Source organism: Brassica napus, chromosome A6 (genome assembly GCF_020379485.1).
Source record: "Brassica napus cultivar Da-Ae chromosome A6, Da-Ae, whole genome shotgun sequence".
In the NCBI taxonomy this organism is placed as follows: Eukaryota; Viridiplantae; Streptophyta; class Magnoliopsida; order Brassicales; family Brassicaceae; genus Brassica; species Brassica napus.
In genome coordinates, this window is record NC_063439.1 from 6,726,164 (window position 1) to 6,740,811 (window position 14,648).

A 14,648-nucleotide genomic window follows, 5' to 3' on the forward strand; every position below is an offset into this window, starting at 1 on the left:
GATTGAAGCACCACAGGAAAACCCGAAATTGGACAAAAACCATAATTTTGGTATTAAAAAATTTTTCGAAGAGGCTGGAGGTTCGGAAAATATTTTTCATCAAGATCAAAAATATTTTGGAGTCTATTAAAATTATTTAGCTCATCAGAACGGGAGCGAAAAAATTATTAGTTGATCACAGATCGAAAATATGTTGGAAGGGTCAAAATCGCATAAACCGACTAAGAAGCTCGAAGTGTCTCTATGTATATGACCAGGACGTGTTGTCTAGCATCTAAACTGTTGAATGTCAACACAAAGATGAAATGTAGACGTGCATGGGTGCTGAACATGCAGCTTGACAAGTAATAGCTCGAGTTGTCGCAGTTACTGCGAACTGTGCATGCGGATCAACACACAAAGGGAGGTGTGTCGCAACACATAAAGGTTGTGCATGCTGAGAGACGTGTGGACGTGGGTGTGTTTTTTACTGTTTTAGACATGTCTCACGACATGTGTGTGCCCGTGTGTCGCCGCACATGTAACTGGAAGCATGCATGCTGATACACAAGCGTCAGTGTGGCTCGATGTTACTCGCTGAAGATATCTATAAATACCCACGACCCCTACTTCATTTCTTTACATACAGACTTGTTCAAAGCAACATAAAAACGTGAGAGAAAAAGTAGAAAAAGAAATCAAGAGATTTCGAGCTGTTACAAAAGTTTTAGTGAGTTTTCGAAACTCAAATAAACCAACTCACACTGTTCTAGGCCGGTGAGCAGCTGATTGATCGAAAAATGCTTAGCCAAAATCCAACGTCAATGTCTTGATTGGACAGGACAGGACTGATCAGAATTCGGACAGAGCCTCCTCTAGCTTCTGGAAAGAATTTCGGAACTTTTCGGCAGAATTTCGGTCATCGGAAACTCTCTAAAACTCTCGTAACAGCTCAGAATCTCTTGCTTTCTTTTTCTACTCTTTCTCTCACGTTTTTTATATTGCTTTGGACAGGTCTGGATATGGAAAAATGAAGTGGGGGTTGTGGGTATTTATAGAATCTTCGGCGAGTAACATCGAGCCACACGAGCGCTCGTGTGTCAACCCACATGCTTCCGGTTACATGCACGGCGACACATGTACACACATGTCGTGAAGCATGTCTAAGACACATGAAAAGAGACACACCCACGTCCACACGTCTTTCAGCATACACAAACTTCATGTGTTGCGACACACCTCCCTTTGTGTGTCGATCCGCATGCACAGTTCGCGGTAACTGCGACAACTCGAGCTATTACTTGTCAAGCTGCATGTTCAGCACCCATGCACGTCTACACGTCATCTTTGTGTTGACATTCGACAGTTTAGATGCTAGACAACATGTCCTGGTCATATACATAGAGACACTTCGAGTTTTTTAGTCGGTTTACTCGATTTTGACCTTTCCGGCATATTTTCGATCTGCAATCAATCCCGAATTTTTTGCTCCCGTTCTGATGAGCTAAATATTTTTGATAGAATCCAAATATTTTTGATCTTGATGAAAAATATTTTCCGAAACTTCCTCGAAAAGTTTCATAATACTGAAACCAAGATTTTTGTCCAATTTTAAACTTTTCCGTCCGGCTTTGATTCCGTCCTGCTTTCTACTTATGTTGTTTCTAAATTAAATTAGAGAAATTGGTTTTTCTCCGTCTTGCTTCAATCATTATAATTGGGTTATATTATTAGCTTTTACGTGTCTTTGGCGCATTAAGGTTTAGAATAATGCATACTAATCAATGAAATCTCACATATAAAAGCGGTGGCTAATAATAAATTAGGTGATGCAAGATTTACGGGTACTAAATACAATTGCCAATCGATGTTGACCAATCATTATTTCGAACTAGAGATTTTTTCCGGGCTACGCCCGGATTTATACAAATAGCATTGTATTTAATATTTATATTACAATATTATATCTATTTATAAAAATATAAATAGTAATTTGAATTAGAAATGAATAAAACTTGCAATTTATTGTTTTTATCATCTAAAATATGTATGGGATTATGAACACATGTGAAATAAATTAAAAATTGTTAAACTTTAGTTATTATCCAAAATATTTTTTTTTTACATATTTTGGTTATTTTGAAAATATATTATTAATCTTAACATCACATTTTTATATTTATTATTCAAATCATGTTTAATATTTTATTTCTGTATTATTTAATTGTTATAATATATTTTATTACTATATAATTTATTTTTACATTGTTTTCTATGTAAATAGGTAATAATTATTGTTATAGGCTAATGTAAAAAAACTTTTCTTATTTTAAAACAGAGTTTTTTGGTTTAGTTTTAAAGACAGAATTACGTTCTAATAAACCAAAATACCCAATTACAACAAAGAACATGACAAAGGTGTATTGTGGGTGGTTTTTTCCTTTCTCGTTCAACTCCTCTTTCTTTTTATATGAAGTGATGTAGTACTATTTTCTGTATTTTAATATTTTTTCTTCAATATTTTTTTAAACTTACATTGCAATCAAAAGAGCGAGCAAGGACTATGGCTGTGTTATGCTCTTGTTTGCTCTGACTAAAAAGGTTAAAAATTTAGACTCTTTCTGGTTGCCCGAACAATGCCTTGGCAGGAGCTTTAATATTGCCTCTAACTCCACAGAGCTGAATATTTGAATACCCAAAAAAAACATATATTCTTGTAAAAGAGTTTCATAGAATGTCAAAAGAGTGCTTTTTTTTTTTGTGAAATAGCATGAAGAATCACAATCTCAAGATACCTGCATATATGTCAATTACATTTATCTTGCCTTTGTGATCCATCCTAGAGATAATTTTATTCTCTTCTTCCAAGGGTAAAGACATGAGATCAGGATGCAGTTTTGTTCATTCATCTGTAATATAATCACCTGAAAAAGAGTACGAAATGTTCAGCTTAGTGGAACATAAACTCAATGCAACTCTTTCCCAAAAAAAAAACAGATGAACGTTGTAACAAACGTTGAATTCACTGTTTGAATTTTGAATCAGAGACTCTACTCGGGATTCCAAGCAAGAATCTGCAGTTCGATAAGCCCATCATTCACCTTCTACCACTTAAAAATTTGAATCGTCGATAGTTTTTGTAAAACCAACCAGGATCAACTGGACCATCTATTGTAATGTGACTTCCCCTCCATTTGAGAGAATGTCTGCATATAATATCCTTCAAACATCAATTGGTTCTGGAGCATATCCTGATTAGTGGCACAGGAGTCCAAAACATGACATGCTCAAGCTATAATTTCTTTATTAAAAAAAAACAAAAGATGAAGCAAAAAGACAGGACCAAATACCATATATAGGTTACCTTCCTCTGGTTTCACATGCTGCACAATACAACAGGGGCGAACAGTTGGAAAGATCTATGTCCCTCCTTCAGTTGCTTCCTAATAAGACCGTGAAAGGGAAAGTTTTCAAGGACTTGGTAAATCGAAATCATTCAATATATGAGAGGGAGTGGTCATTAAATCATCAGTAAACATAAGAGATTAAAGATAGAAATCTGAAAACGAAAGAAATATCTGGAGTGACGGATCTAATATGAAATGTATCTGAAGTGACGGATCAAATACCTTTTAGATACAATAACTTAAATTAGTTTTTTCATAGTACTCTCAGATCTTTCTGCTCAAATACGTAAAAATCTGGACCGAGCTTTGTGCATCACAAATACAAAAGAGTATAACACAAATCAGAAGACACACTTATTTCCTCTTTTTTTTTTGAACTAAGACACACTTGTTTCCTCTTATTCCTTAATGTTTAGTGCCTAACTACGTTGATTCTAACCATTTGAAGAAAACAAAAAAAAAAATCAAAAGCCAAACCTTGACAGCTTTCTTTTCTTCTGTTCAGGTTCTTCCTCTGTGAGGATCTTCTTCTCTTCTTTGGTCTCCTAATTTCAGATAACAAACATAAGATTCTCCTACTTAACCAACGGCACAATAATTCAAAAGTTGGCAATAATCACTACCATTGTTTCAAGTAGAGGATAAATAAGATTTGGGGAAATACTCAAAATATATGTATTGGTTACTCTCAGCTTCTTCTTGATGCAAAGCTGATTATGAGGACATGAATATGATTACACGACCATCACTCATCTATGAGACTCATCACCATTGATTCTTTCTTTTTTGACCGAAGGAGGTGATTTCAAGAGATAAGAATCATTGTTATAATTAGAGATCTGAAACAAAATTTATGGATAGGGAAGAGAAGAAGAAAAGAGTTTGGAAGCAAAATAAGAGTTATAAAACTTTTTAGTTTTGGAAGAAGAAAGGCAAAGGTCTATGATTAATCGTTTTTCGGAAAAGCCCAATTGTCTTAATAAAATTGATGTGGTAATTCAGAAATGATATGGCACTTAAATGTATTTTGATTGGTGGATTATTTAATCTGATGTGGATAGCTTTAGAGTGGAGGATATTCCCCTTTTAGTATAGTATAGATTTTACTTTGCTTGAAAGAAAAGTTTCCGATAATTAACCAAATCGACAAAAGCAAAACGAACCAATTAAAACGTCATATGTAGATTGTAGAATAGAAAGACCAACTAATTTTCATTACAAGGAAATTAGGTGAAAAGAAGATTATACTGGACATGTTACATCATATTTCTACCAAATGATTTAAATCCTATTATTAAATGAATATAAAATACAGTTTCGTATTGTCGACATTGAAAAACATTAATTTTCAAATTTTAAATTTTACGATTTCTTTATATATTTTTTTGTTTTCTCTTGTAATAAAAAAGAAGAGAGTGTTTCTTCTTCCTTCTCTCTCAGTTTGGTGGACAATAAAAATAAAACTTAGCCTTTTAGAGAGAGAGAGTAAAGCGAAGAGGAGAGAGAGAGAGAGAGAGAGAGACTGAGACAACTCATCAGCTGGTACAACTCAAAGAGAGATAGAGAGAAAGATCAAGATCCAAGACGAGGGAGAAGAGAGCTCAAGGGATATGGGATCCCGTCTTCCTCAGTATTGCTTCCTTTCTGTTTTCTACTGCCACTCCCAGAATAGCAACTACAACTACTTTTCCTGATACTTCTTTTTTTTTTTCTCTCTCGGCGTCAACTACATTTTCTCTGAATCTTTTACTCTCTCTCAGGTACGAATCAAACAAACCCTCTCCTCATTGTTCCTAGATTCGATTTTGCTTGTGTGATCGTCTTTTGTTTTTGTTTTTGTTTTTGCTGTTCTTTTGTTTAATGAGACGATTTTGATAACTTAGAGATCTGAGCTTATAGTTACTGGTCCACTTCAACTTGTGTTTGATTTCTTATTAACTCAGTTCTGTCGGTTCGCTTGTCGGCATAGGTCTCTGAATCATTTTTTTTGTTTTTTGTATTTTCTGATTGTTGTCCTGTACCATCATCGCCCATGGTTTCGCCTGTCACAATCTCGATCTGGCGATGTATTTTTTTTAAAAAATTCATTATTTTAATATTTGTTTATGTCAATTACATGTGAAGCAGTCTTCATTTTTGAGTCATCTCTCTTTTCTTCCTCTGTTGTTTCTGTAGGATTTGAAGTTCTCACCTCTTGTGGGTCCTCTCATTCATCAAGTTTTTTTTTTTTGTTTCTGTAAGTAAACGGAAATGGGTTCGAGATACCCTTCTCACCAGCTCGGCAACGGCCTCTTCGTGTCTGGACGCCCTGAGCAACCCAAAGAAAGACCTCCAACGATGAGCTCAGTAGCCATGCCTTACACGGGCGGCGACATCAAGAAGTCAGGAGAGCTTGGGAAGATGTTCGAGATTCCAACCGATGGGTCCAAGTCAAGAAAGTCCGGTCCCATCCCCGGTGCTCCTTCAAGGTCCGGCTCATTTGCACAATCAGGTCAAGGAGCTCCCAACGCTTCCACTACTCGTATGTCTGGCTCTTTGGCTTCCGCTGCTGGTTCTCTCTCCATGAAGAAAACGAACTCCGGACCTTTATCTAAACACGGAGAGCCTCTCAAGAAATCATCTGGCCCTCAATCCCGGCAAAACTCCGGTCCTATTCCCGTTGTTCTTCCGGCCACAGGTCTTATAACATCAGGTCCTCTGAACTCATCTGGAGCTCCTAGAAAGGTTTCTGGTCCTTTAGACTCGTCTGGTTCGTTGAAGACTCATATGCCTTCTGCTGTTGTCCACAACCCGGCTGTAACTACCCTTGGTCCTCCAGATGACTTCTCCAGCCTCAAGAGCTTCCCTAAGCCTGTCTTGTGGCTGATCGTTCTTATATTTATAATGGGGTTCCTTGCCGGAGGCTTCATCCTCGGTGCAGTTCATAATCCGATGCTCCTCATTGTTGTTGCAATCTTCTTTGCAGTTGTTGCGACGCTTTTCATTTGGAATGTATGTTGGGGGAGACGTGGTGTGGTAGATTTCGTTGCTCGTTATCCTGATGCTGACCTTAGAACTGCGAAAAATGGTCAATACGTGAAGGTCACTGGGGTAAGCTGATGAATGAATCTATAGTCATTATGGTTTGCTATGTTTATGATCTTGATTCACTTTGTTATTATATGTAGGTGGTTACTTGTGGTAATGTGCCGCTTGAGTCATCATATCAGAGAGTTCCAAGATGTGTGTACACATCCACGTGTCTATATGAGTATCGTGGATGGGGTTCAAAACCAGCTAATTCTTCACATCGTTTGTTCACTTGGGGACTGAGATCATCAGAGGTTAGTGATTTCCCTATGTTTTTATATTATCTGCCCCAACTCAATCAATAATAAACTTCTTTTATATGTGTGGCAGAGACATGTGGTGGACTTTTACATATCAGATTTTCAATCTGGACTCAGAGCCTTAGTCAAAACTGGAAACGGTGCAAAGGTGACACCTCTGGTAGATGATTCTGCTGTCATAGATTTTAAGCACGGAAATGAGCAAATGTCTCCAGATTTTGTTCATTGGTTAAAGAAGAAGAATCTATCGAGCGATGATCGAATAATGCGGCTCAAAGAAGGGTAAACAAACAATCATTTTCTTTAACAAACGAGTTCTAAAGTATTTATTAGAAGCATATTGATACTGAATCTCTGTGTTGGGGTTTTATTGTCAGGTATATAAAAGAAGGAAGCACAGTGAGTGTGATTGGAGTGGTGCAGAGAAACGATAATGTGTTAATGATAGTGCCACCATCTGAGCCACTTGCAGCTGGTTGGCAATGGAGGAGATGCACTTTCCCAACAACCCTTGAAGGAGTTGTATTGAGATGTGAAGACTCTTCGAACGTTGATGCAATACCGGTCTAAGTCCATCACAGCAACATCAAAGTTTGGTTTCATTGATTTTTTTTTTCATAAGATCTTTAAAAATGTGGTTCTTCTGGTGCGTCCGTTTGGTGGTGGGTGGTGTGGTTTCATATGCCTAAAATGAGCTAATTGTATTCTTCTTCTTTTTTTTTTGGTTTGTATAGAGCTCTTTTAAGTAAGTTCTACTCAAAGTGTTATATAGTGTAATATGTTATGGTCAAATCTCTTTTCTTTTTTTTTTTTTGTGAAAAAACAGAACTCATTTTGATGTATTTTTGAAACTCAATTGTTTTCTATTCATTTATTTTGTTCCTATTTGGTATAATCCGTTCAATATAATCCAACGTTTGCACAGCTTCATTTTATTGCATCTACTTTGTGAATGTGTGTGATCAACTCGTCTCATTATTAAATGAAAGGCATTGTGATTTTATTATGAAGAGATTTAGATCCAACCACAAGTCTTTTACAGACAAGACAAAAACCTAAACTAGCAAACTCAAATAACAAGAATTCTTCCTTTTAAATCAGAAACTGAAAAGAGTTTCTTTCCCAAGCTAATGGGATAACTTCAAACACCAGCAAAATGGCACATTAAAGTAATCAACATCAAAAGAACTATGTTGTTTGTTCATGTGTTTGTTTCTCAACGCATGAAAGGGACTAACCAACGCATCTCTGCTCCATTTCCATTAGCCAAATAGTATATCTTCTTCCAGTTTTCTTCTGAGAATACCTCACGCCTAACCAGTCTTTGCCTGCAACAAAAGCGTATTCATGACATCAATACCTCACGCCTAACTCAAGTAGATCAGCTTAATGATATGTAACTTATTAGCTATGTTTCAAGAGTTAACAATTGTTATTATCTCGTAAAGACGTATTTCGTGTAACTCACCGAAGGTAGTAATAGCAGACAGCTTCTGCTTCATCTAAACTATAACGAGGAAAATTCTGACGAGCATCGGCTGGAACATCTGGCAAGTCTTTGCGTAGTTTACCTACTGCTGTTGAATGTGAGAATGCACCCACCATCATATCATCATGCATCATGCTCCTAAAAGCATTCACCTGCCAAAATGAATTGTGTGAATTGGGAATTTTTTTTGTTTGTTTGTCTGAGTTCAGACAAGAATTCACAAAAGAAATTTACCGTCGTAAGTTCTCTGGCATGTATAGGTCGGCAAGAACGTGGTGTCACGGGCTCTTCAAACTCACTGAACGTAAACCAATTGTTATACTGAAAGACAAGTAAACAACAAGAAACAAGCAGCAGTAAAAGATTAGTGAAAAAGAGGCATAGCTTTTACAATAGTAGACGACACAAATATGGTATCATAAATGAGAAAGTTTGGGGGACTAACTTGATCAATTGCAATCAAGACTGGAACATCTTTAACGAGTGAAAGTTCTTTCCTAAGTCGCACAACGACACTAACAGCAGCGTGGGTGCTATTAATCCCCATTTGCACAAGGTCATACAGAGTTGAATCCTCGGGAATCGGCATAGTCTCTTGCCCTTTCAAGTATCCTACACCCGCACCCTCTCCAAGCACAATGGGATCATAGACGTTGCACCGCAACTCCCTTAAGCGAGGTTCATTGAACTTGACAAAATCCTACAGAAAAAATCAACTTTATTAAAGAAATAATATTAACTTAGGAGTAAGTAAGTCCTTTTGCAAGAAATCTTGCCTTGAGAATACTCTCAGCTTGTAGAGGAGTGTCCCAAAAGCCTGTATGTTGATTCTTGTAGAAGTAGCCTCCATGAGTCCAGTCACGTCCTTTGGGTGCATACAGAACTAGCCAGCCTTCGTTACGTGCCCAGTGAACAAGCATCGCCAAAGCAATACTCTTTCCACTCTTAACAGGACCATCCAAGATAATCTGCTTCTTAGGCTTCACACCACCTTTACAGAACAAAGTAGGCAATGATTTAAAAACCTATGGTGCTACAAATCCTGTAAAACTAACTAACAAGCCACTCTTCTTAAACCACTTAAAGATAGAAACTTGGAGGAAACAAAAGAACACACCTTTACCCTCACTAGGCCACATAGGAGGATCAGCAATGCGTCTGAAGTTATCCCTCAGATCCAAGAAACTCTTCCTCACAAGCAACGCAGGTCTCCATGATTCTTTAAACTCTTCTTCAATCCCTGAAGCCAACCCCTCCGGCAAAACTGCTTTCAACGCTGCCTCACTATCATCCACACATCACACACATAAACACACAATGATGCATAACAGAAGACTATATATAATAAAGGAAAGAGAGAATAGTACTCGAATTTGAAGTAGGAGCCGATATCTTTGTGAGAGAGCTTGGAGAGCGTAACATCTCTGGGAGTGAACAGAGGTCTCCCATTAGGACCTACATCCAGAGACGGAGTCTTCTCGTCATCAGCCAGCCTCTTGGCGCGACCGGCCTCGAGGTCGTCTCCAGCGGAGCCGCCGAACTCTCCGTCCTCGGCTCCGGCGGCGGCGCCGGATTCGCCGCCTTTGGATTTGGATTTCTTGCCGTCGGACTTCTTCGTCTTGGTGATGGAAGATTTCGTGCTCTTGGAAGATGAGAAGCGGCGGCGATGAGCGTGGTCTAAGTTAGGGATGAGTGTTGCTGCCGAAGCTGAAGGAGGGGAAGGGAAATGGGAAACGGTGTCGTTTGGAATCAGAGATCTACGGTTGAGATTGAGATTGAGATTCCTGGAGGTGATTCTCACGACGGATCTAAACATTTTTTTTTATAGTTCGTCTCTCTCCGGCGTCGTCAAGGTTTTAGAGAGGGATGCAAATCTGAACGAACCAACGAAAGAGAGAGGGGAAGTGAGTGGCACACTTGTAATTTCCGATATCAATCACTTTAGCGCTAGGCCCATTACATTAGTGGGCCTTATTGATGGAAAGTTAAGCCCATTTATTAAAATTAATTACGCGGTAAATTTAATTAGACCAATAGGATAAAAGAAGTTTGTCGTATTCGAAAATTTAAAAAATAAAAATAAGATATTTTTGGTGGGAATTTAATGAATTATCATATGGAAGAGTGGGGAAGGAAAGTGAAAGCAAGAGAGATGACTATCTAACGTTGAAGATAATTTGTTATTTTTTTTCTTTTTTTTTTTAAATTATCATCCTCTCATGGCGGATAACACCAGAGGTGTCCAGAGGCTCTTGTTCTTCTTCACTTTTAGTCTCTAACGTTCTTTTTTTTTTTTGCTTCGGGTTCAAGTCAGCTATGGTGGCTATGGCCTCTGCTTCTGGTTCTGCTCTTTGCTTCACTGATGCTTCTACTTCTCCCGCAATCAGACGTGATCTTGGAGCTTTATGTCTTCCTCCTAGCACAATCACGTTTGGATTTGTCGATAAGCCTATTATAAATCTTCAGCGACTCAGGTTTCTATTTTTTATGTTATGAGCTGTTTTAGCAATGATTTGTTTGAGCTTTGTTTTTGTATATTGGTGAAACTTGTGTTACTTTCCTGTGTCAGATTATCGGGGTTGAAGCCTCGAGCAGCAAACGCTACTGCTGTGGAGGTATGAAATGATCGGATTACACGAGAAGAGTATAGTACCAACGATCAAAATAAAATATTTTAAAAAGTGTTTTCTTTTTCTTTTTGAAGAATGGTAAGCAGGATTCTGACGAAGTCCCAACTCCAGTGGTCATAATCGACCAAGATTCTGACCCTGATGCAACCGTTGTTGAAGTAACATTTGGAGATCGTCTAGGAGCTCTACTTGACACTGTAATGAAGTCTTCTTCTTCCTAGTTCCTACTTTATGTTTGCTGAGTGTTGTTCTGCGAGTGTTTCAAGTCACATGCTCTCCATTCTTATCTGATCAAATGTTTTGTGCAGATGAATGCGCTCAAAAATTTGGGTCTGAATGTTGTCAAGGCTAATGTCTACCTCGATTCTTCTGGCAAGCACAACAAATTTGCCATTACTAAAGCGTATGTCTTTATTAACATTAACGTTACTTTTTAATCAAATCATAGAGCTGACTCTAGATTGAATCTTGTGTATTTATCTGAAACAGGGATAGTGGAAGAAAAGTAGAAGACCCTGAATTGCTCGAGGCCATCCGTCTCACTGTCATTAACAATTTGCTCGAGTTTCATCCTGTATAACCAACAACTTGTCGTTATCTTAAAATAAACGTTTATATCTTGCGTAGCATTTCTTAACTCACACATTGCTTGTCAATTATTTGGATCAGGAATCAAGTTCTCAGTTGGCAATGGGAGCAGCTTTTGGTGTTCTTCCACCAACTGAACAGGTAAAAGAAACTTTTAAGCTTGATGCTCTTTATTCACTTCTTTTAAGAGGAACAAAGACTTAGCTAGATAATGAACATATTTCTATTTGGCGGGTCAATAAGATAGTAAGCACGCAACTCTATTTTGGAATGGGACGTTGACAGGTTGATGTGGACATAGCAACGCATATAAAAATTGAAGATGATGGACCAGACCGCAGGTAAAGGGAAACCCATACCTTATCTCAACTTCAAAAACCTTTTCTCCAATGATCTCAACTATAAAACACTATCTTTTAATGTATGATCCATAAGTATTGTTGTTGAGAATGCAGTTTACTATACATAGAAACAGCGGATAGGCCTGGACTATTAGTTGAGCTAGTGAAGAACATTACAGATATCAGCGTCGCTGTCGAATCTGGAGAATTCGACACTGAGGTAACTAGTGATTTTAAACCTAAGATATAACCAACCACTCTGCTTTTTGCTCATGTTGCTTCTTCTTCTTCTTCTTGTTTTATGTGAAACAAACAAAACAGGGTTTGTTGGCTAAGGTTAAGTTCCACGTAAGTTACAGAAACAAAGCCCTAATCAAGCCTCTTCAGCAGGTAATTCAGAAGTCCAGAAACCAGACTTTTTATTTTAAATCTTGTTTTGCCGTTTAAATGAGTAAAGTCAAAATGTTGTTTGTAGGTTCTTGCCAATAGTCTGAGGTACTTCTTGAGGCGTCCATCTACTGACGACTCCAGTTTCTGAATCTGAAAATGCCATTTATAAGAAAGAAAAAAAAAACAATTCGAAAAATATCATTCCACATGACTACTTTCTTTTTTACATTTGACAAAATAAGCTGCTTCATTTTAGTGGCCGTCTCATACATCTGTAATAGTAACATTTTCCCTACTCCAACCATTTATCACATTTACCTTCATTCACAACGATTAAATGATTATAGAGGATATTCAACACAGACAAAGCTATTTGAAGAAAGTTAGTTTGCAAATGTGGATAAACGAGTCTTAGACCCCCCCTAGTTATACAGATTCATAGAGTACAAATCTTTTTCTTTCCTGTTTTAGAAAGAAGGATTCAGATAAAACCTTGAGATATAGTGTTTCACCATATATAATGTTATTTAAAATGACAAAGAACTTTCTCCTTCTGCACTCTATATCAAGCGCCACTTGCATATAGACGAGTCCACTCCTTAGCTGCATATATTGTCCACATTGATACGAGATTAGAAGATTATAGAAGAGGAAAAACGATTTTGTTGCAACTTTTTCAGTTTCTAGGTAATATATTATCATCACCTGTCTCCACAGCTTCTGCTTCATTGCTTTTCCAGTGCTTAGCTATGTTCTCAGAGAGGGGATCATCTGGATTTGGTGCACTTAGAAGAGCTTGAATACTTTTTTTTAACATCGGCATTGGAGAATTATAGTGTCAATAATTAATATTAAATAACTGATATATTAATATATTGTCCTTGGTTTAGAAGAGAATAGCGAGGGTGGATCAATGGAATATTATTTATACCTCAAGAGCACAGTTCTTATTTGTAGCGCAGGACTCCACTTGTCTTTCAGTATATCAAGGCAGATTCTTCCAAGCTAATATAAAATTACAAAACACGTTTCATAAGGACATATAATATAAGGCATGTGTTTTGGATAGTTATCTTGATGGTAAGAGAAACAACAAACCTTGTCAATATTAGGATGGTAAATCTTGGTGAGAAACCTAACCTGTGTTACAAATCAAAAAAACCCCAAACCGTATATCAACATAGAAACTTGGGTACTTTGTGTAATCTTACTATCTTAGTAAGTGAAAATGCATTTGAGGTTGTCCAAAAATCACATTCGCCAATCTCATAAACCCATTTGGAACAATAATCCAAAAATATGAAAGAGTAAAGACAATTCACTTCTATAGCCATTTACAATGCGCTCACTTAATATTGTTGCGTAACACTAATTTTACTCAAGGTAGCACAGAATGTAAAATGAATGGAGACAAAACATGAAATGAAAAGAAAATGAGAAAAACTCAGAAAAGATGAAGCAAGTTTACCTTGGGAGCTGCCATGGGATATTCTTCAGGTAAAAAGAGCTCCAACTTGAAAACTCCACCTAGAAAATTGAGGATGGAATTAGTGAAATAAGCATCAATTAAGTGACATTTAATGAACGATAATGTAATACACTAGACTTGGTTCTGGAAGAAATTATCTAATATGAAAAAGAAGCAGACTTTCGATTTAACATGGCGTATTCAAGAACACAGAGGAACAAAGAAAAACATGTCGGTGATGAAATCAAGGGTGAAGCTTATAGACGCGTCTTTAATCATACTAACAACAATCCAGAAGCTACAAAATCTACAACCAACAGAGATCATCTGACGCAGCAGATTCATCTAACAAAAGGTAAATGATACAGTGCTTGCTTATAGTTGCATCCTCTAAGAGTAGTCTTAAAAGAGTTTGGACTTACCTTCATAAGGAGACTGGGTAGGACCAAGAATCATAACATTGAAGTAGCGCATATTTTCCTCTGACGGAGACGCACTTATCCCCGGAGCTGCAACACACACAACCATTTACCGAGAATTCAATTTAAAGCAGCTATATATCAAAAATAAACTGTAGAAGTGTCAACAAAGATATAATGAGCTTACCGGGTTCACTAAGAAGACGTTGAGTTTCCTACCAGATCGGAGAGAAAACAAAAAGAAGTCAGATCATAATATCAAGCAATCAAAAATTATCCCAGTTCAGATGAGCTACAAGCCGGTGTGTTGCTTGTTCTGATTCCAGATTAAAACAAAAAAAAAAGGAACCGAGAGAAATTGAGAGTTTCGCAGAAGATCGTGAAAACGCACCTTGATGATCCTTCGAGGAAGATTACTATTCGCCATTATTGCGTGCTATCCGATTTGATCGATCTCTCAGAGAATTTAGGGTTTTTCTCACAGAGAACGGAGCTATTCGCTAAAAGAAGCTTCTTCGTCTCTCGTCTCGTTGATAACTTCAGAAAATGTTTACGAACTCTTTTTGTAGAATAAAATAAAAAGTTTTATTTTTTCCGAGATGCCCTTC

The 14,648-nt window shown here is 37.4% G+C and overlaps 4 protein-coding genes across 8 annotated transcripts; 2 read left to right on the plus strand and 2 right to left on the minus strand.

Moving 5' to 3' along the window:
* The first annotated feature begins 4,808 nt into the window (after window positions 1-4,808).
* LOC106346744 (uncharacterized membrane protein At1g16860-like) lies at window positions 4,809-7,507 on the plus strand. Of its 5 annotated transcripts, none has more exons than XM_013786162.3 (5): window positions 4,809-5,146; window positions 5,628-6,476; window positions 6,554-6,709; window positions 6,786-6,997; window positions 7,093-7,507. In XM_013786162.3, exons 2-5 carry the CDS (start codon window positions 5,637-5,639, stop codon window positions 7,283-7,285), a joined length of 1,401 nt encoding a protein of 466 aa, XP_013641616.1. In that variant the 5' UTR covers window positions 4,809-5,146; window positions 5,628-5,636; the 3' UTR covers window positions 7,286-7,507. The 5 variants fall into 5 exon arrangements, with proteins under 5 accessions (XP_013641616.1, XP_022542935.1, XP_013641614.1 ...); XM_022687214.2 differs by having other exon boundaries at window positions 4,812-5,016; XM_013786160.3 differs by having other exon boundaries at window positions 4,819-5,146; window positions 5,562-6,476.
* A 186-nt stretch (window positions 7,508-7,693) lies between these two features.
* On the minus strand, window positions 7,694-10,110 carry LOC106346742. Its single transcript, XM_013786159.3, has 7 exons — window positions 9,572-10,110; window positions 9,322-9,488; window positions 8,981-9,195; window positions 8,650-8,904; window positions 8,439-8,525; window positions 8,184-8,356; window positions 7,694-8,043 (listed from the first exon to the last, which is right to left on the minus strand). Exons 1-7 carry the CDS (start codon window positions 10,018-10,020, stop codon window positions 7,932-7,934), a joined length of 1,458 nt encoding a protein of 485 aa, XP_013641613.1. The 5' UTR covers window positions 10,021-10,110; the 3' UTR covers window positions 7,694-7,931.
* A 226-nt stretch (window positions 10,111-10,336) lies between these two features.
* LOC106346740 (ACT domain-containing protein ACR11) lies at window positions 10,337-12,473 on the plus strand. The gene is made up of 10 exons (XM_013786157.3): window positions 10,337-10,678; window positions 10,774-10,819; window positions 10,909-11,031; window positions 11,143-11,237; window positions 11,324-11,408; window positions 11,504-11,563; window positions 11,708-11,763; window positions 11,878-11,983; window positions 12,085-12,153; window positions 12,239-12,473. Exons 1-10 carry the CDS (start codon window positions 10,521-10,523, stop codon window positions 12,299-12,301), a joined length of 861 nt encoding a protein of 286 aa, XP_013641611.1. The 5' UTR covers window positions 10,337-10,520; the 3' UTR covers window positions 12,302-12,473.
* A 29-nt stretch (window positions 12,474-12,502) lies between these two features.
* Window positions 12,503-14,639, minus strand: LOC106346741 (ubiquitin-conjugating enzyme E2 36). The gene is made up of 8 exons (XM_013786158.3): window positions 14,432-14,639; window positions 14,228-14,255; window positions 14,044-14,130; window positions 13,622-13,680; window positions 13,252-13,293; window positions 13,085-13,158; window positions 12,859-12,956; window positions 12,503-12,756 (listed from the first exon to the last, which is right to left on the minus strand). The coding sequence occupies exons 1-8, from the start codon at window positions 14,465-14,467 to the stop codon at window positions 12,719-12,721; spliced, it is 462 nt and encodes a 153-aa protein (XP_013641612.1). The 5' UTR covers window positions 14,468-14,639; the 3' UTR covers window positions 12,503-12,718.
* Window positions 14,640-14,648: the final 9 nt, after the last annotated feature.